General features: G+C 37.7%; 2 protein-coding genes and 1 long non-coding RNA gene across 5 annotated transcripts; 2 read left to right on the top strand and 1 right to left on the bottom strand.

Annotated features, from left to right (window-relative positions):
* Positions 1-1,673: 1,673 nt before the first annotated feature.
* LOC136848709 (uncharacterized) lies at positions 1,674-6,909 on the bottom strand. The gene is made up of 3 exons (XR_010856099.1): positions 6,636-6,909; positions 2,303-2,747; positions 1,674-2,008 (listed from the first exon to the last, which is right to left on the bottom strand). It is a non-coding gene; the product is annotated as an uncharacterized lncRNA (long non-coding RNA).
* Positions 6,910-9,298: 2,389 nt separating this feature from the next.
* Positions 9,299-15,814, top strand: LOC136848706 (uncharacterized). Of its 3 annotated transcripts, none has more exons than XM_067121222.1 (3): positions 9,299-9,412; positions 14,980-15,053; positions 15,172-15,536. In XM_067121222.1, the coding sequence occupies exons 1-3, from the start codon at positions 9,395-9,397 to the stop codon at positions 15,371-15,373; spliced, it is 294 nt and encodes a 97-aa protein (XP_066977323.1). In that variant the 5' UTR covers positions 9,299-9,394; the 3' UTR covers positions 15,374-15,536. The 3 variants fall into 3 exon arrangements, with proteins under 3 accessions (XP_066977323.1, XP_066977321.1, XP_066977322.1); XM_067121220.1 differs by lacking the exons at positions 14,980-15,053; positions 15,172-15,536 and adding exons at positions 9,827-9,900; positions 10,022-10,688 and having other exon boundaries at positions 9,300-9,412; XM_067121221.1 differs by lacking the exon at positions 9,299-9,412 and adding an exon at positions 14,407-14,557 and having other exon boundaries at positions 15,172-15,814.
* A 3,723-nt stretch (positions 15,815-19,537) lies between these two features.
* On the top strand, positions 19,538-20,997 carry LOC136848705 (harpin HrpN-like). The gene is made up of 3 exons (XM_067121218.1): positions 19,538-19,697; positions 20,118-20,191; positions 20,311-20,997. The coding sequence occupies exons 1-3, from the start codon at positions 19,680-19,682 to the stop codon at positions 20,462-20,464; spliced, it is 246 nt and encodes an 81-aa protein (XP_066977319.1). The 5' UTR covers positions 19,538-19,679; the 3' UTR covers positions 20,465-20,997.
* Positions 20,998-21,476: the final 479 nt, after the last annotated feature.

Raw genomic sequence — 21,476 nt, 5'->3', positions numbered from 1 at the left:
TCGTGTGAAGGTTTCTGCTCTCTTCCAGAGCTATCCGATATATCTATGCATTGCTCTTGACAGCTGAGATGTCTTATGCCATCAGCGTACCCAAAATGCCTGAAGTACTTTAAGACTTGACTATTCATATAAATGCTTTTTTAATGTGTAGACGAAACATTTCAGAGTCAAAATTTAAACCGAGTTTCTATGTGCTCTCTGGTGTTATGCTTTTTTTCGTCTGTCCTAACTTCTTGTCCTAGGGGCAGTCGTTAAAGGTTTCATGAAATTAATATATATAAGGCTACGTGACATCATAATTCAAGTGTCAACCGCATCAAGCGATACGAAGTATGGCTCCTATCGAGTTGAGCATATGAACGAACAGTGCACGATACAATTGTGTATGGTTTACAAGCACCTTCAGTGCTACATCCAATAAGTTTCATTCTCATACAATGACAATGTGGTGATAGTGTTGGCATGATTTGAGTGATCTTAGCACATTTACAAGGCAGGTGAACTTCAATCCGATTTCTGGATTATCAATTTCGTATCAACTACGTACTATCCACAATCTGACCTTAGCTCCAGTCAGTTTCTAAGCCTTAGGTATTTGGTCAGCCTGTTTTGGCCCAGTAATTATATATACTGTACACGTAGCAGCAGCGGACACTACATCTTTAAGTCATACTGAATTTGCTTGCTTCCTTGCTTCAATGAATGTACACCTTGCTTCGAATTAAAGTACTTTTCATATGTAACTTATTATGCACTCGTCCATTGATCCCATAGCACCGTTTTAACACCAGTTTAAAACTCGCTGTACAGCTAAAAGCTTTAAGGTAGAAAGAACTTCATACAGCCTATGAAATTTCGGTTTGAAATTACAAACGCAAAGGAGTTGGTATGTCATTTTAGTCTTAACCGACACCAAATTAGTAATAGCATTAGATGCATAAAGAACATCCCTCCAACATCACTATCAGCCTATTAACGGGACCTAAAAACCCAGTCGCAAAATGAAAACTGTATTCCTACGATGGAAAGTATAACTAGAGGGTCTTAACTTATAAATCTGCCAACTGTCTACGATAAAACTACATTTTAACTTCCGGCATCAGGCCTGACTAGTACAAACTCCTGACTAGTACAAACTCTTATACAAGAAAAAAAAAATTCCTATGGTGCAGTAACAACCCTCAAACTGCAACATTTCGCATAAATGTGCCAAAACCTTAATACCAAGATTTTTGGAATCGGAACATTTATGCAATACATTTAATGTATGCGTTGCTTTGGCAGAGTCAGGTAATATGTAATGCATTCACTTTCTTCACACCTCGCTAAAGCTAGTTAGATCTGCTTGCCTAAAAGATCTTTATGGAAGCCACCTTTTACGTAAAATCTCTGGACCAGTTTCATGTTCAATGGTAAACTTGGTTGACATTTTGTGTTATAGCCCTCCATATGGCTGCATACCTTTTACTGACCATCATCAATTGTGATAGCAGCAGTTTTAGTCAATACCAATAAAAGCGGTATTTGTCATGTTTTTGGGGTTGCCAAAAAACATTTGCTGTACTTCTGCCCAATGCTAAATGGTCGAGTCAATCCAAACACTTACCTAATTAACGTGAATATACCAAACCGGTAACTTTAAGGTCAGGTTAAATTTACACTTCAAAGCCAAATTTAATAGTCAGATAATTTTTTATTTACCTATATTACAGCAGAAATAAACTGAAAATAAAATATTTGCAGTAACAATATACGGCCACGAAGGTACATGAAAAATTTCAGATTATGTTTTTAAAGCCTTAGCAGTCTCAAATCAACATTTTCCGGCGATTGTCATCATTCCCATAACATCCTTAGTTTGAAGCATCTTTTCTATTTTAACAAAAACAGCAGCCGGTACACTAAGCACAAAGTGGTATCCTATCGCCTCGCTGGATCTATCCAAAAAATCCTTCAATAGCAGGATCCAGTTACTAGAGCATGTACTTCACTCGCGTTTGGAATTCGCCTGTTGAAAGAAAATTTGCCTTTTATAATTACAAGGCTTTAATATCTAAGCATTTGGAAATTGACAAAAGTAAAATATCCAAAATTTTAACATTTGGATTAAAGCAACTCAAGTGCAATCTACATCACTACTGAGAACTAAAGTCTGGCTAGTTCAAGACACTTCGAAATGCTGCTTAGCTAAAATTATAATCTTACATAAATTTTAAATGAGCATGCCAGAATTGCAAGCACTATATTCAATGTTCATTTTTCTAATAGACGAGGTATTACTATTGGCTTTTAAATAACGTACCTAATTCAACCCAAGTTTCAGCCCATCAACTTCCATAAAGTTGGAAAGGCACACCCTCAAGAGCAACGCACCTTTTTCTCTTGAAGCATAAAGCACCTTAACCTGAGTGCCATCTGGGGGGTGGGGGAGCCTACTACTGGCCCCGTGAAACAATAAGGGTTTACTTTCCTCTGCTAACTTCTCTACTTCAGTGTCCACAGATCTTCCTTTCGTCTTTCAAGAAAGCCTTGGTGAACCTACGCTTCATTGCCCATCAGATTAGACGAAGATTTCTGATATTCAAAGGACGTTCTTGGCTTTTCACTGTACGGAGTCCTTGGAGCTACTGAAAGCCCTCTCCAGCACCACCAACGTAGCTTATCGAGCACATCTAGGGTTGCAGTGAAACTTTAATTCTGCCGAAGTTGATCTATGTATGTAGTGTAGAGGGCTTATATCTGCCGGTCTGTAAAAAGTAATGAGACCAATGATGCCACAATCTGTTAAGCCCAGGAGCAGCCAAGGCATCATGCATCCAAAGCTGGAGGCTATTCCCATCTTACAGTCAGGATGGGTTATGTTTTGAGTTTGAAACCCACCCCCACAAGCCTCTTGCTTTCAAGGTTGAATAAAAATGTGTATACACAAGAGTATGCTTTATATTTATTATATTAAATATAGGGCATACTCCAGTATCCAACCATGGGATTTATCATTAATACAAACTATTTCAATAGTAAAGCCCATGGGCGTAATGAATGTAGGCCACCTGCCTACACCTAAGTATTCGACATGTTTTTCCTTACACCCATACAACTTGAGAACTCTACATTGCAACCACACCCTCGCTCTTTCACCTTTCCTCCCGCCATTTTCTTCTCTCACAGCAAACTTGCACATCACCCCTGTGCTCCATCTTAACAGGCCCGTCCACCAATGTGCCCTATCCAAACACCATCCACCACTGTGACCCAACCAAACACCCCTGACCCCCTTTATGCCCATTCAAACACCCTTGACCACCTCTGCCTCAATGGCCCTATCTGCATCATTAATATAAAGTTAGACCTGTGCAACAAAGACGTAAGTAAAAAGATCTGGGGATATCTGAAGAATGAAGTTGGAAAATACAAGACTTAAACAAAAACTGCTCAAATTCAAATGATTTAACCTATAAACCTAGAAATAAAAGTTGGTAAGGCAATCGTAAGCGATGTGGCTCAATCACTTAAGGAATCTAGGCATCAAAAGGAGACTACAAAAATTGTCAAACCTAACAGGTCCCATTTGAGCTACGAAAACCTTAGTAATAAATGAAAAATGAAAATCACCAACGCAAATGAACCTAACACTTAGGAGTAAATTAAGTAATTTTACCTGAAATGCACAGTACACGAATGGGGCAGAGCTACCGAGTGGCACCGCATTAACAACCACGGACAATTAATTCATGTAGATTTGACTCATTAAGATTTTAATTTTCACTCCAATTTGGTTTTTGTGTTTGTGATTGCTACTTTCAAAGTCCTAAGACTGCCATTGCATAATTAGAAATTAAGCTATTTCTAAAGTTATTTTATTTCATTTCATTTCATAACGCAGAAATCTGATGAACCCCATTATGTAAACATTTTACAGCGTTCTCTCTAGTTGGGTGCTTAAATGTCCCCACACGAATGATGTGCATAAAATTACAATTCGCTAATTCACTATAATAAAATTACAATTCGCTAATTCACTAACAAAGTAAACTTCTGAAAATTATATTCTCATAACACATGCATACTGAGCTAATTGAAAATACTTTGGAAAAGTAGGAGACCAAAGAACATTTACTTAATTCATCCAACAAACTGAAAACAGTCTGAAAACACCAGTCACCCTACGCTTAAGCAAAAATTCATGAAAATTTACAATCCTCATACTTTGATGCCAAAAGCCGCGAAACGCATTAATCCTTCGCTAGTACTTAAAATTCTCTAATCTTATGCATGACATTACATCTGCTGTGTTTTCAAATTGTCATACTTAGCTGGTACATTTGGCAAGTACATTTTTTTGCTCCATTTTGTTGAAACCTGGCGTCAATTTTGGGCTAACCTATAAATGGAATACTTAGAAATTCCAGCCATCTTAATTCTGTAGATATGAATTCAATGGACTCAAATATATAAACTTAAAACACGAAAATTGGCATTTGAATACTCAAATTAAACTATTTTAAGAGTGGTTTCACTCAAAATCTTTAGTGCAACAAAATGTCCTGCTAGCAACCATTACTCCAATTCAGCCTCTATCACACACGGAAGTCAGATTCCAGATTTATTCAGCAACCCATTACCCTCATGAACTGACAGTCAAGGTCTTGATGAACAAGATTCTTTTAACTGTCAGCCCTTCATTTCACAATCCTGTGTCATCACAAGAAAATATTAGGCCCCTGTCATCAATGTACTGAACGTAGAGTTTATGAAATTAACTCAAGCCTGGATATCAAAACGTTACGAATGAATGTAATAGACTAACTGCTCTTGGCTACTGATGTCCTTAGAAGACAAGATTTTATACGAATCCTCAACTTGTAAAACAAACTAAACAAACGAAACTACTACAAACGAAACTTAAGTTACAAGAATTGTAAGCGAGGAGTAGTAATACTACATATATTAGAATGATACAAGTCCTAACAAGAGCTCTGATTGCCTCTAGAAACATCGTTCACCTAACCTGTGGACCAACACCGAAAATGTTTCTGAAAGCCTTCAAACAAAATCCACCATTTCACAAATACAATATCCTTCAGCAGTATGAGACCTCTAGCCTTCCCTCTGACTAAAATTAACGATTTTTACTAAATTACCAGTAGCAGAATGCTAAATCAGTCTAACCTGATTAAGCAATATTCAGCAATGCTGTTCAACATGAATTAGCTAAATACCACAGGACGTGAAAACGTACCAACTATAACCAAGATCCTACTGCAGCTACAAAACCAGCCTTCATACGCAAACCTTTATTAGCATCATTAGAAACTCAGAAGGAAAGAACCTGGAAGGAAATGGTTTTAAGTTAGTTTCAGCGGATCTGTACATGGTAGGCCATAGCCTACCATGTACAGTCCTTGGGCCACCTTTGACCGAGCAGCACCGCCACCCCGACAAAGGTGGCCCCACTTAAGTAAATTTGTCTAAAAATCACTACAATCAAAGGCAGCGTGGAACCTAAACAAATAAGTTTTTACTAGGTTACAGAATTGAAACTTAAATTCTCAAATGGCAAACGCCTGGAGTTTCTTACACTACCAAAAAACATTCATGAACAATGTTTACTTATAAACCTACCACTAAAAAAAGTCAATCTAAATTTAGAAGCACAAATTTGGAAATAATCACTAAGATTAAAGATTCAGAATTAAATTTGACTCATTATAACCCATTCAAGCTCATTTACCTAGATATCTTTCGCTAAAATTGACTTACAATTATATTTACAGAAAACCGAGCCGTTGTTTAAGCTGGACTGAATGCAAAATAGAGTTTCTTGCCTGCTGATTATACCTGCTAATTTGCTTTAGGACACACTAGCACGTTATGACAGATCTCTATTTTGTAGATCCTAATAACTACTGCTTTCGCTTGCAAGCTACTCTTATGACAGTCAATTCATGAAAATAAAAACGATCACTAGAATTTGGACGTTTAACATTATGGACAGGCACTTGACCTTATAAAAATTTAAGACAGCGAGCCGCTACTCAAATCAGTTAAATGCAATCGAACTTCTGACGCAGCCAAAGTAAAACAATTCAATAATACTCAAGTCAATAATAAACCTCGTACCTAAGCCCGTACAAGTCTAACGTTACTAATCGTTACCCATAGAAAAAGCTTACTCAAGTTTTATTACCTGAAAAATGGGTTAACAGTTTTAACTACTCTCAAGTCAATTACGTTACCATTTCAAGAATCGGTACAAACGCATGGGATCAATAGTTTTTATGTTCCTTGCTTGCCAAAGAAATAGTGAAGCCTCTAAACTACACTAAAATGTTAGCGCTCATTAACAAAACACACCGCAGGTCGTCGTTCTTTAGCATTCGCCTCCACATTTTCATGAGACCTACCAATATTTTAAGTTCAAGTAATGAAGTTAACCCACAAATTCGATTATGCATAGGGTGGGATCGGAATTTAAAAATTTACTAACGCAAAAACCATGACGGCTTGCCTGCCCAATTTGAAGATGAAAAAACCGTAACCAAAATAAATATCAGTTTACGAAATCACAGCGTTCAAACCGAGCAAAAAATGAACCGCTTAACACACAGCCCTACAGAGAGGAAATTAAAGCTTACCCTTTCGAATTAAGTTTTAAGCTTCACAGCAGAAATTCCGGGTGGGATATTAGCGAAACACCACGTCTCTCACTCTCGTCTTCTTGTAGGGAACCCAATTTACGTTGTAGACCTTCACCCTTCTATCGACGATTCTTTCTCCTTAACGTCGATTTACTCGCTAAAGCAAAATTCTGCAACGCTACACCAGGTGGGATGTCCTTAGATGTCAACTAGACGTACACCGGCAAACTAACGATATTATTCTTCGACCCTCCTTCTACGACCAGATTTTCTGCGCGATATCAAGGACCGCGGAGCGAGAGACATCTCGTTGACACGTTTTCGTTTCCATGGACGCTTGTGACAACTACAACGTTGAGAATCTGTCCTTCTCCTTCTCCAGTTCTCTAATTTATCTTTCTCCCGTTCCGTATTAATGTGATTATTTTCGTTAATGTTATTCACACAAAATGCATTGGATGGGTCATTTTTATGTAAACGTTAGAAGCCAACTGAAATAAAGTTTTATCGTAACTAAGCTGATCAATAGGGTAATCTCATTATCGCCAACATGTACTTTTGCAATGATAACTTGAATGAATGGTAAGAAACCATAAATGTTGATATTATACGATACGTAGTCCGATGACTCTTAAAAACATAGGGAAACGAACTTAATCAACCTGCAACAACAACAATAAACAATGGTCATAAAAGTATGTTTGTTAACGCAAAGCTAAACATTTTCCCGTATCTCTAAACAAAGACCAACACTGGCTCCTTTTATTTCATGGTCATAAATATATGTAATTTATAAATTTGCTTGCTCTCATTTAAAACCATCTAAGGACCACATGTTTAAAACAACCATAGTTTAGCAGAATTTGCTATAAAGTTTTTGAAGAAAATCTAATTTAGAACCGAACAAACAAATATCGTCTATATTATTCTTACTCCGACAACTCCTAAAATACAAATATCGAAATTGAAAACATGAAAGGGTCATAATTCGGGGACTAAGGTCCCAGAGTGCCATCCTGGCCCATCAAAAACCGAGTTAGTTTTTGTTTGAGAGTCGTTCCTATTATCATTCTTTAGCAATTCTGATATGTTGCATAGTCATTATTATTATTATTATTATTATTATTATTATTATTATTATTATTATTATTATTATTATTATTATTATTATTATTATCCCGTAGTGACCCCGGACTGAACAAGGTGAGTTCATTAAAAATACAACGTGAATAACATAAAATGGAAATGGGGAAAAACTGCCCATGAATATTAAGAGCTATACCGGACACGGAATTCGGTTCGATCTCTTTTATTATTGCAAGTCTCTCTCTCTCTCTCTCTCTCTCTCTCTCTCTCTCTCTCTCTCTCTCTCTCTCTCTCTCTCTCTCTCTGTGATATTACCTTGTACATTTTTACCGATCTAACAGAGAAGATAACCACTTATCATATTAGACATGTTCCCGCACATTATTCACTCATGTCATTTGTACATCGTCATGTGAGTGGAATTTTTAAGTGAGGAATTCAGTATTTCCTAGATGTTTAAATAAAAACTAAATGACATTTTACGCCGTTTAGAGAGAGAGAGAGAGAGAGAGAGAGAGAGAGAGAGAGACTTGCAATAATAGAAAAGAACGAACCGAATTCTGTCTCCGGTATAGCTCTTAATATCCGTGGGAAGATTTTTCCTATTTCCATTTTATGCTATGGACGTTGTATTTTATCATAATAATAATAATAATAATAATAATAATAATAATAATAATAATAATAATAATAATAATAATAATAATAATAATAATAATATCGAGGTAAAATTTGAGAACTGCTAAACAACGGATAATTGGAACTATTCTCAAACAAAAATCATCTCAGTTTTTTTTTCTTTTTTTCGTGCAAACGAAATTCTCCTAACCAGGTACGATAAAAATCAACTCGAGTGATTATTACCGTGATTTTTGATGGGCCAAGAGGGCATTCTAGAATCTTAGTCCCCCAGTTATGGTCCTTTCATGCTTTCAGTTTCGATATATGTATTTCAGAAGTTGCCGAAGTAAGGATAATATGGACGATAGCAACATAACTCCAGACTAAGAGTAGAGTTCTAGAGAATATTAATATGAACACATTTACGAGAACAAAACATAATTAAAACTTGCTCAGCTATAATAAATAAGACGAAAAACAATAAAATTGATTCCGAAAAAGATGTGATTTCACAATGGCCTCTGCATCCCTTATACGGTTTTGTATAACGTGAGCTGATAACCTGAGAGAAGAGAGGGCATAGTAGGAAAAGACCAAAGTTGCAAACGCAAGCTGGGATTGCGAAACTCATGAAGCTGGAAAAATCTCTCTTCCCAGGAGACTGCTAATGTCTGGGGTTACGCCTATCCAGGTTAGGTAAAATCATCATTCGCTCGGTGTAATTTTATCGTTTTTTTCCATATTCCTTTCTAAAATGATTTAAAAGGATGATACATTAGCTGCTAGAGACGATAATCCTTTTAAAGGTTTCTATATACGTGAATAAATTCGTTAACAAAATGGCAACGATAAAGCGTGCTTCCAAAAAAGAAGTTACGCCAAGAAACCCGTTCGGGGAAAGTGTGACGTCACCGAAAAAGGGGCGGGGAAGACCAAAGGATGCTCGCGGTTGGTCGTGTATATAAGCTGGCAGGAGTCTGAAAGGGACATCCACAACCGTTCAACAAAGCTGAGGAGTTGAAGTCTCTCGCTTAGGTCCTAACATCACAATGCGTGCCTACGTCCTGGTAAGGATGTCAGCTATTTCATACAAAATACTTTCTTAATTTTTGCAATACGTCCAAATATTTTTTGTAGTGTATCTCATACATGTTTAAAACAGAAATTACCTGGCCTCAGTTTTTCGTTATTAAATTGTCAATCTTTTTTTGGTATATCATTTAAAAGCAAAATAAGTTTTTCTTAGATAACAATCACTGAAGAGGTCTATGTATAAACTTACAATTACCACCATATCAAAAAAGATTTCCTTGTTTAATTTCACAATTAGCATTAAAAGTTTTAAGGATTTATTCATGAGTCATGAATATGAGCGAACTCAACTTAAAATTCATGACTTTCCATCTGCCATTTGACTTGCAAAGATTTCTGACTGTCATTTAACCTTGAACTTGACAGTAAAGCATTTTCATTTCCTTCAGATCGTCGCCATCGCCCTGGCGTGCAGCGTTGCCGCCATTCCCGAACCAGGCAGGCCCTACGGAGGAGGATTTGGGTAAGAGTCTGCCAACATTCTCTTTATTTTCTGTTGTACTTTCCGTGAAACATGATATGGAAAATAAATTACTCTTAACTTTCGTAAATCTGATAATTAAAAACTCGTCATTTCGTTACAGTGGAGGTCGTCCAGTTGGAGGTGTGAGACCAGGTCTTGGTGGTTTTGGAGGAGTAGGAGGTGGACTTGGGGGAGGACTTGGGGGAGGACTAGGGGGAGGACTTGGGGGAGTGCATGGTGGTGTTGGAGGACTAGGAGGTGGACTAGGAGGTGGACTAGGAGGAGGTCTAGGAGGAGGACTAGGGGGCGTCCACGGTGGAGTCAGGCCTGGAGGCTATGGCAAATAGAGGACCTATGTCAAGCATATGAATAACTTTGGAGGCCAGTATTTTGTATATGCTCTTTACTAACTACTATCATGACTTCAGCAGCTTCCACAAGATTGAGATACAAACTATCATGTGGCTAATCAGATAAACAGCAAAACTGAGAAGATCTAAAAGAGCTCTACCTCCACTAACATACAAGAATTCTCGATTCTCATCTGAATCCATCTCAAAGCCTTACTGACCTATTATTCATCCCACATCTTCCCACCCATAATATTTGGTTGACTCCCAGCAATGGGGTTTTGCCATATTTCATAAACAAACACATGTTAGCAAACAAACAAACATGTCTTCACCCATAAGCATATTATTTTGTTATTGTTTTTGAATTGTTAAAATGCATGAAATTTGTGAATTATGTGACAAAAATTCTATAGAATAAATAATTTACTGTCATAACTGCAGTTTCTCTGAATTATTTCCTCTTGATGGTTTTGCCTCTGGGCTTCATTTTGTCCTAAAAGGAGACTCTTTTTCTTCCCTTTCACATTTTAAAACTCATCTGCACTCTCATGTACGTGCATCAGGGAATACATACTCCAGTGACAAATCTGAAATGTACTGGTACTATTTGCTATGTTAAATTGCTCAGCTCTTTCTTTTCAGGAAAGAATATATACATATTAAATATGCTGAGCGGTGTAATACCTTTTAACCATTTTGTTCACTGATGGTGCATGGCATGCAAGGAACTACAAAAAAATCAGGTAAAAGTTGCACGAAAGTCTGTTTCACATACAAAAAATCTTCTGCCATTAAGATATCCATATACAAATTTGAAGAAACGGAGAATACCTACACAGGAAGCCACCTTTTATTACAATTACAAGTCAGAAGAAGTCGTTTACCATTTCAATACCTGCGTGAAATCCAAAGACAGAAAATTTCGACACAGACAACCTCCATTTATTGAAATATCTTTACACATATTTGGGCAACAGAAACTTAACATGTCAACGTGTGAAGCCTCCTGTTGTGATTCCTAATATGACTCAAATAAATAGGAAACTATAGGGCATGTTAACTCACAAATCCTCTTACCAATACGATTCTTTAGCACCAATCTGAGGACTGTGCTGAGCCGCAGAATAAGAGAGTGCTTCTTCCATTATGATACCCATGCATGAATCTCGTGAAAGAGAGCATGGCTGCACAGGAAGCTTCTTTCCATTATGATTTCCTTTGCACAAATCTGAAAAAGCACTGCTTTGCTACACTGGAAGAATCTTTCCATAACATTTACATTCACCGGACCTGAAGAATTGGAACATGCCAGTGCCGGAAGCTCCGTCAGTAACAAATTCCTTACACAGATCTGTAGAAATAGCATGCCTGGATAGAAAGCCTCACCCCATTGTGACTTGCTTACGTAGATCAGCTGGCGCAGGAACACTCATTCCATCACACTGCCCTTAAACGAATACGAAAAAACAGAATATGCCTACAAAGATAGTTTAACACCTTTATGAAAAATATACGAAAATGAAGCAAAAATGAGTAAGCCTATGCAGGATGCGTTTTTCCATTGCAATTCTCTTACATGAATCCAGAGAAAAGTAGCATGCCTGAAAGCAAAGCCTTCTACCATTATAATTCCTTCATACAAATCTCATGAGCCACAGCATACCTGTACATGAAGCTTTCTTACTATGATACATGTCAACAAATACAAAATTATATACACAAGTAGCCTCTATCCTATATGATTCAATTACACTGATCTGAATAAGCAGAAAATTCTGCACAAGAATCCTCCTACCACTACATTTCCCTTAAACAGAATTGAAGAAACAGCATGCTTGTATAGGAAGCCCCTTTTCATTGTAATTCCCTAACATGGCTCTGAACAAACAGAACATGCATACATAGGATAGTTCCTTCTAATAGAATTCCATTACACGGGCTTGAATCAATTGAGAATGCCTGTACAGAAACCTTCTTGCGTTATGATTCCATTATACAGATCTGAAGAAAAAGCATACCTGAGCAGGAAGCATTATTCCATTACAATTCTATTTTATAAAAACAAAGAAAAATAGCATGTTTATGCAGGGAGCCTCTATTTATTACAATTCCATTATACAGATCTGAAGAAACAAAGCGGGCTGCAAGAAGCCTTTCTTCATTACAATTCCACTTTGTATTTCTGTAAAAATACAGCGTTCTTAGACAAGAATCCTCCTTCCTTTATGATCAACCTTTCATAGACTGGAAAATGCCTATGTCCGCTGTGCCCTCTCCCACTGCTCTTCCTGGAGTGCCACCTCTAACGAACTCGAACATGTCGCCTAAACACTATTAAAAAAGGATATTCTTACCGTCAAGTAGTAAGGGTGTTGTAGAGGGCACAAGGACCATATAATTATTCTACTTCGAGATACATGAATACAGAGTACAGGAAGAACAAGGCAGCCCTCAAGAACATCATTAAGGCTCATGGACCTCCTGCTGAAGTTGACACAAAGGTCGACCTTAAGATCAATCATAAGAATCAGAGGAATGCCTAGTACCTCAAGAAGAACAGCTCCTCCATCAGCAGCAACCCCATGAGGTAGAGAGGAGTGGTCTACCAATACTGTTCCCCGAGGATGGATGCCGACATTCTTGCATTGGTATGACAACGACCCCCCTTTCTAAGAGGGCCACGGTCTATCTATATGAAAGTTGCAGTGTATCAACACTGCATGAGGGAAGACGTAACATCCTCCAATGCCAGCACATCATGAGGAAATACCACAATCTTTGATGCCGACATGGACCTCTTGCAGTTTTTTGGTGGAAGTTTATTCTCAATATCACTCAGGAACCCTCTTCCTGCCGACAACCTTCAGGAGACAACGAGGTGTGCCCCTGAGACAAAGCTACATCCGCCCTCTTCCTCGAGCCGCAAGCAAAGCCCATAGGCATCAATCAATCAGCGCCAGTGTCAGTTAGCCAGACTCGCTGCCAATATGACCAACCAATCATAAATCGCCCCCTTCAACTGGTTTTCGGGTATAAATATTCCTGCAAATACCCCTCGTGCCCTTTACCTCCTCTCTATGGTAGCAAGGACTATCAAAGCGCCCGAATAATAATAAATAAACTTCGGACAGCTGCTTTATAATTTACCTGCTGAAATCAAGATACTTTGCGCCAAGTTGTGAAGGCGAAATATAAGCCCAACACCATACAGTCTTTTCAACAAAGTTTGCCTCAAAGGTGGTTTTCTTCCAAAATAATAATAATAATAATAATAATAATAATAATAATAATAATAATAATAATGGACGGAAAATATTCTAAATGCTATATAGCACAGATATTTGGAACTACTCTCAAATGAAAATCAGCTCAGTTATTTTTTTTTTTTTTTTTTTTTTGAGCAAACGGAAATCTCTTAACCCACGTAAACTAAAAATCTAGTGATTTTTGATGGGCCAAGTTGCCATTCTGGAAATTTTGTATCCCATTTAAGGTTCTTTCCCGCACTATATTCCAATATTTCTATTTTTGGATTCGCCATAGTTATTTACGAGAAAAGTGAAAAAAAAAGAAGCACATTTGGAGGAAACAAAAAGCAGTAAGAATAATATGAGAAACAACAACATAACTATATACTATATACATAACTATATACATAACTATATATTAATATAAATATACTTACAAGAATAAAAAATAATTAAGGCTTGTTTAAATGTCAAAATAATGAGGAACAATAAAATTTATTCCGAAAAAGATGTGATTGCACAGTGATCCCTATATTTCATACAGGCCTTTGTATGAAGGCAGATGATACCCTGAAAGAAGAGAGGGCATAGTAGGAAAAGACAACAGGTGCAGAAACAAGCTGGGATTGCAAAACTCATGAAGCTGGAAAAATCTTTCTTCCCAGCCACCTGTTTGGTGTCTGGAGTGATGCCTATCAAGAGTGGGAAAAATCCTCATTGGTTTAGCTCAGGTTTGTCGTTTATTCCTATATTCCTCTCTGGTGTAAGTTAAAAGGGTGATGCATTAACTGTCAGAGACGATGATCCTTTAAAGCGTTTCTAATTACGCGAATAAATTCGTTGCGCGCTTCCTCGGAGAGCTACGCCAAGAAACCTATTCGGGGAAAGTGTGTGACGTCATCGAAAAAGGGGCGGGGAAGACCAGAGGATACTCGCGGTTGATCGCGTATATAAGCTGGCAGGAGGCTGCAAGCGACATCCACAACCACTCATCCGAGCTGAGGAGTTGAAGTCTCTCACTTAAGTCCTAACATCACAATGCGTGCCTCCGTCCTGGTAAGGATATCTGCTATTTCGTGAAAAATTCTTAATCTTTGGAATACGTCCAAATATTTTTTGTACTGTATCTCATACATTTTTAAAATAGAAAATATGCGGCCTTAGATTTTTGTTATCAAATTGGCAATCTTTTTTTTTTTTTTTTTGTATATCATCTGAAAGCAAAATAAGTTTTTCTTAGCTAACACTCACTGAAGAGGTCTATATATAAACTTAAAATAACCACCATATTAAAAAAGATTTTCTTGTTTAATTTCATAATTCGCATTAAAAATTTTAGGGATTTTATTTATGAATCAAGAATATCAGCGAACTCAACATAAAACTCATGACTTTCCGTCTTCCATTTGACTTGGAAAGATTTTTGACCGTGTCATTTAACCTTGAACTTGATAGTAAATTATTTCCATTTCCTTCAGATCGTCGCCATCGCCCTGGTGTGCAGCGTTGCCGCCATTCCCGAACCAGGCAGGCCCTACGGAGGAGGATTTGGGTAAGAGTCTGCCAACATTCTCTTTATTGTCCGTTGCACTTTCCGTAAAACATATGGAAAATAAATTACACTTAACTATCGTAAATTTGATAATTAAAAACTCGTCATTTCGTTACAGTGGAGGTCGTCCAGTTGGAGGTGTGAGACCAGGTCTTGGTGGTTTTGGAGGAGTAGGAGGTGGACTTGGGGGAGGACTAGGGGGAGGACTTGGGGGAGTGCATGGTGGTGTTGGAGGACTAGGAGGTGGACTAGGAGGAGGTCTAGGAGGAGGACTAGGGGGCGTCCATGGTGGAGTCAGGCCTGGAGGCTATGGCAAATAGAAGACCTATGTCAAGCATATGAATAACTTTGGAGGCCAGTATTTTGTATATGCTCTTTACTAACTACTATCATGACTTCAGCAGCTTCCACAAGATTGAGATACAAACTATCATGTGGCTAATCAGATAAACAGCAAAACTGAGAAGATCTAAAAGAGCTCTACCTCCACTAACATACAAGAATTCTCGATTCTCATCTGAATCCATCTCAAAGTCTAGCTGACCCATTATTCATCCCACATCTTCCCACCCATAATATTTGGTTGACTCCCAACAATGGGGGTTTGCCATATTTCATAAACAAACACATGTTAGCAAACAAACAAACATGTCTTCACCCATAAGCACATTGTTTTGTTATTGTTTTTGAATTGTTAAAACGTATGAAATTTGTGAATTATGTGATATAAATTCTATAGAATAAATAAGTTAGTGTCATAACTGCAGTTTCTCTGAATTATTTCCTCTTGATGGTTTTGCCTCTGGGCTTCATTTTGTCCTAAAAGGAGAATCTTCTTTTTCCCTTTCACATTTTAAAACTCATCTGCACTCTCATGTACGTGCATCAGGGATACATGCTCCAGTGACAAATCTGTAATGTACTGGTACTATTTGCTATGTTAAATTGCTCAGCTCTTTCTTTTCAGGAAATAATATATACATATTAAATACGCTGAGCGGTGTAATACCTTTTAGCCATTTTGTTCACTGATGATGCATGGCATGCAAAGAACTACAAAAAAATGAGGTAAAAGCTGTATAAAACTGTTACAAACACAAAAAAAATCTTCTACCATTAAGATATCCATATACAAATTTGAAAAAACGGAGAATACCTACACAGGAAGCCACCATTTATTACAATTACAAGTCATAAGAAGTTGTTTACCATTTCAATACCTGTGTGAAATCCAAAGACAGAAAATTTCGACACAGACAACCTCCATTTATTAAACTATCTTTACACATATTTGGGCAACAGAAACTTAACATGTCAACATGTGAAGCCTCCTGTTATGATTACTAATGTGAATAAAATAAGTCAAGGAAAAAAACAGGGCATCTTAATACAAAAATCCTCCTACCAATACGATTCTTTAGCACCAATCTGAGGATTGTGCTGAGCCGCAGAATCAGAGAATGCCTCTTCCATTATGATACCCATGCATGAATCTCGTGAAAGAGAGCATGGCTGCACAGGAAGCTTCTTTCCATTATGATTTCCTTTGCACAAATCTGAAAAAGCACTGCTTTGCTACACTGGAAGAATCTTTCCATAACATTTACATTCACCGGACCTGAAGAATTGGAACATGCCAGTGCCGGAAGCTCCGTCAGTAACAAATTCCTTACACAGATCTGTAGAAATAGCATGCCTGGATAGAAAGCCTCACCCCATTGTGACTTGCTTACGTAGATCAGCTGGCGCAGGAACACTCATTCCATCACACTGCCCTTAAACGAATACGAAAAAACAGAATATGCCTACAAAGATAGTTTAACACCTTTATGAAAAAATATACGAAAATGAAGCAAAAATGAGTAAGCCTATGCAGGATGCGTTTTTCCATTGCAATTCTCTTACATGAATCCAGAGAAAAGTAGCATGCCTGAAAGCAAAGCCTACTACCATTATAATTCCTTCATACAAATCTCATGAGCCACAGCATACCTGTACATGAAGCTTTCTTACTATGATACATGTCAACAAATATAAAATTATATACACAAGTAGCCTCTATCCTATATGATTCAATTACACTGATCTGAATAAGCAGAAAATTCTACACAAGAATCCTCCTTCCACTACATTTCCCTTAAACAGAATTGAAGAAACAGCATGCTTGTACAGGAAGCTCGTTTTCATTGTAATTCCCTAACATGGCTCTGAACAAACAGAACATGCATACATAGGATAGTTCCTTCTAATAGAATTCCATTACACGGGCTTGAATCAATTGAGAATGCCTGTACAGAAACCTTCTTGCGTTATGATTCCATTATACAGATCTGAAGAAAAAGCATACCTGAGCAATAAGCATTATTCCATTACAATTCCATTTTATAAAAACAAAGAAAAATAGCATGTTTGTGCAGGGAGCCTCTATTTATTTCAATTCCATTATACAGATCTGAAGAAACAGAGCGGGCTGAAGGCAGCCTTTTTTCATTACAATTCCACTTTGTATTTCTGTAAAAATAGAGCGTGCTTGGACAGGAATCCTCCTTCCTTTATGATCCCCTTTCATAGACTGGAAAATGCCTATGTCCGCTGTGCCCTCTCCCATTGATGTTCCTGGAGTGCCACCTCTGATGAACTTGAACATGTCGCCTATGCACTGTTAAAAAAGGATATTCTTACGGTCAAGTAGTAAGGGTGTTGTAGAGGGCATAAGGACCATATAATTATTCTACTTCGAGATATATGAGTATAGAGTACAGAAGAACAAGGCAGCCCTCAAGAACATCATTAAGGCTCATGGACCTCCTGCTGAAGTTGACACAAAGGTCGACCTTAAGATCAATCATAAGAATCAGAGGAATGCCTAGTACCTCAAGAAGAACAGCTCCTCCATCAGCAGCAACCCTATGAGGTAGAGAGGAGTGGTCTACCAATACTGTTCCCGGAGGATGGATGCCAACATTCTTGCATTGGTATGACAACGACCCCCCTTTCTAAGAGGGCCACTGTCTATCTATATGAAAGTTGCAGTGTATCAACACTGCATGAGGGAAGACGTAACATCCTCCAATGCCAGCACATCATGAGGAATACCACAGTCTTTGATGCCAACATGGACCTCTTGCAGTTCTATGGTGGAAGTTTGCTCTAACTATCACTCAGGAACCCTCTTCCTGCCGACAACCTTCAGGGGACAACGAGGTGTGCCCCTGAGACAAAGCTACATCCGCCCTCTTCCTCGAGCTGCAAGCAAAGCCCATAGGCACCAATCAATCAGCGCCAGTGTCAGTTAGCCAGACTCGCGGCCAATATGACCAACCAATCAAAAATCGCCCCCTTCTTTGTAAACTGGTTTTCGGGTATAAATACTCCTGCAAATACCCCTCGTGCCCTTTACCTCCTCTCAATGGTAGCAAGGACTATCAAAGCGCCCGAATAATAATAAATAAACTTCCGATATCTGTTTTATAATTTACCTGCTGAAATCAAGATACTTTGCGCCAAGTTGTGAAGGCGAAATATAAGCCCAACATCATACAGTCTTTTCAACAAAATTTGCCTCAAAGGTGGTTTTCTTCCAAAATAATAATAATAATAATAATAATAATAATAATAATAATAATAATAATAATAATAATAATAATAATAATAATAATAATGGACGGAGAATATTCTAAATTTGCTATAGCGCAGATATTTGGAACTACTCTCAAATGAAAATCAGCTAAGGTTTTTTTTTTTCTTTTTGAGCAAACGGAAATCTCTTTACCCACGTAAACTAAAAATCCAGTGATTTTTGATGGGCCAAGATGGCATTCTGGAAATTTTGTATCCCATTTAAGGTTCTTTCCCGCACTATATTCCGATATTTATATTTTTGGATTCGTCAAAGTTACTTAGGGTAAAAGTGAAGAAGAAGAAGCACATTTGGAGGGAACAAAAAGCAGTAAGAATAATATGAGAAACAACAACATAACTATATACTAGGCGTGGAGTTATAATATTAATATAAATATGTTTACGAGAATAAAAAATAATTAAGGCTTGTTCAAATGTCAAAATTAATGAGGAACAATAAAATTTATTCCGAAAAAGATATGATTTCACAGTGATCTCTATACTTCATACAGGCCTTTGTGTGAAGGCAGATGATACCCTGAAAGAAGAGAGGGCATAGTAGGAAAAGATAAAAGGTGCAGAAACAAGTTGGGATTGCGAAACTCATGAAGCTGGAAAAATCTTCCCAGCCACCTGCTAGGTGTCTGGAGTGATGCCTATCAAGAGTGGGAAAAATCCTCATTGGTTTAGCTCAGGCTTGTCGTTTATTCCTATATATTCCTCTTTGGTATAAGTTAAAAGGGTGATGCATTAACTGTTAGAGACGATGATCCTTTAAAGCGTTTCTAATTACGTGAATAAATTCGTTGCGCGCTTCTTCGAAGCAGCTATGCCAAGAAACCTATTCGGGGAAAGTGTGTGACGTCATCAAAAAAGGGGCGGGGAAGACCAAAGGATACTCGCGGTTGATCGTGTATATAAGCTGGCAGGAGGCTGCAAGCGACATTCACAACCACTCATCTTAGCTGAGGAGTTGAAGTCTCTCACTTAAGTCCTAACATCACAATGCGTGCCTACGTCCTGGTAAGGATATCTGCTATTTCGTGAAAAATTCTTAATCTTTGGAATACACCCAAATATTTTTTGTAGTGTATCTCATACATTTTTAAAATGGAAAATATGCGGCCTTAGATTTTGGTTATCAAATTGGCAATCTTTTTTTTTTTTTTGGTATATCATCTGAAAGCAAAATAAGTTTTTCTTAGCTAACACTCACTGAAGAGGTCTATATATAAACTTAAAATAACCACCATATTAAAAAAGATTTTCTTCTTTAATTTCTTAGTTCGCATTAAAAATTTTAAGGATTTTATTTATGAATCAAGAATATCAGCGAACTCAACATAAAACTCATGACTTTCCGTCTTCCACTTGACTTGGAAAGATTTTTTACCGTGTCATTTAACCTTGAACTTGATAGTAAATTATTTCCATTTCCTTCAGATCGTCGCCATCGCCCTGGTGTGCAGCGTTGCCGCCATTCCCGAACCAGGCAGGCCCTACGGAGGAGGATTTGGGTAAGAGTCTGCCAACATTCTCTTTATTTTCTGTTGTGCTTTCCGTGAAACACATGGAAAAAAAAATTACTCTCAACCATCGTAAATTTGATAATTAAAAACTCATCATTTCGTTACAGAGGAGGGCGTCCAGTTGGAGGTGTGAGACCAGGTCTTGGTGGTTTGGGAGGACTGGGGGGAGGACTTGGGGAGGACTTGGGGAGGACTGGGGGAGGACTTGGGGGCGGACTTGGGGAGGACTTGGGGGAGTGCATGGTGGTGTTGGAGGACTAGGAGGTGGACTAGGAGGAGGCTTGGGAGGAGGACTAGGGGGCGTCCATGGTGGAGTCAGGCCTGGAGGCTATGGCAAATAGAAGACCTATGTCAAACATATGAATACCTTTGGAGGCCAGTATTTTGTATATGCTCTTTACTAACTACAATCATGACTTCAGCAGTTTCCACAAGAATGAGATACAAACAATCAAGTGGTTAATCAGATAAACAGCAAAACGGAAAAGATCTCAAAGAGCTCTACCTCCACTAACACACAAAACTTCTCGATTCTCATCTGGATCCATCTCAAAGCCTAACTGACTCAATATTCATCCCATATCTTACCACCCATAATGTTTGATTGACTCTTGACTCCCAGCCATGGGACTTTGTCGTATCTCAGAAACAGACAAACACATTTATCCAACCGAACAAACATGTCTTCACCCATAAGTACATTGTTTTTGTTACTGATTTTGAGTTGTTAAAACATATGGAATTTGTGAATTATGTGATATACATTTTATTGAATAAATAATTTGCTCTCATAACTGAAGTTTATTTAGATTATTTCCTCTTGATGTTTTTGCCTCTTGGCTTCACTGTGTCCTAAAAGGAGAATCTTTTCCTTCCCTTTCACGTTTTAATACTCATCTGCAATCTCATGCGCATGTACTAGAAAATATATGCTCTAGTGACAAATCTAACATGTACTAGCATTATTTGCTATGTTAAATTGCTCATCTCTTTCTTTTCAGGAAAGAATATATATAAATTAAGTATGTTTAGCTATGTAATACTTTTTAACCATTTTATTCACTGATGGTACATCTTATGCAAGGAACTACGAAAAAATCAGGTAACAGTTGTATGAACTGAGCTTTCATACAGAAAAGTTCATCAGTTATTAAGATATCTTAATACAAATTGCAAGAAACAGAAAATACCTGCACAGGAAGTCACGTTCTGTTACATCTACAATATATAAGTAAATAGCTATCTTCCTTTTTCAATACCTGTGTGAAATCCA

This window comes from Macrobrachium rosenbergii, chromosome 19, assembly GCF_040412425.1.
Source record: "Macrobrachium rosenbergii isolate ZJJX-2024 chromosome 19, ASM4041242v1, whole genome shotgun sequence".
Taxonomy (NCBI): Eukaryota; Metazoa; Arthropoda; class Malacostraca; order Decapoda; family Palaemonidae; genus Macrobrachium; species Macrobrachium rosenbergii.
The sequence above is the reverse complement of the archived record's forward strand: the minus strand, read 5'-3'. Positions and strand labels throughout refer to the sequence as shown.

Excerpts from the sequence above, each read along its gene's own strand:
- LOC136848706 (XM_067121220.1), top strand. Across the intron at positions 9,901-10,021 it reads CCCTACGGAGGAGGATTTGG|TGGAGGTCGTCCAGTTGGAG; the intron begins GTAAGAGTCTGC and ends ATTTCGTTACAG.
- LOC136848705 (XM_067121218.1), top strand. Across the intron at positions 20,192-20,310 it reads CCCTACGGAGGAGGATTTGG|AGGAGGGCGTCCAGTTGGAG; the intron begins GTAAGAGTCTGC and ends ATTTCGTTACAG.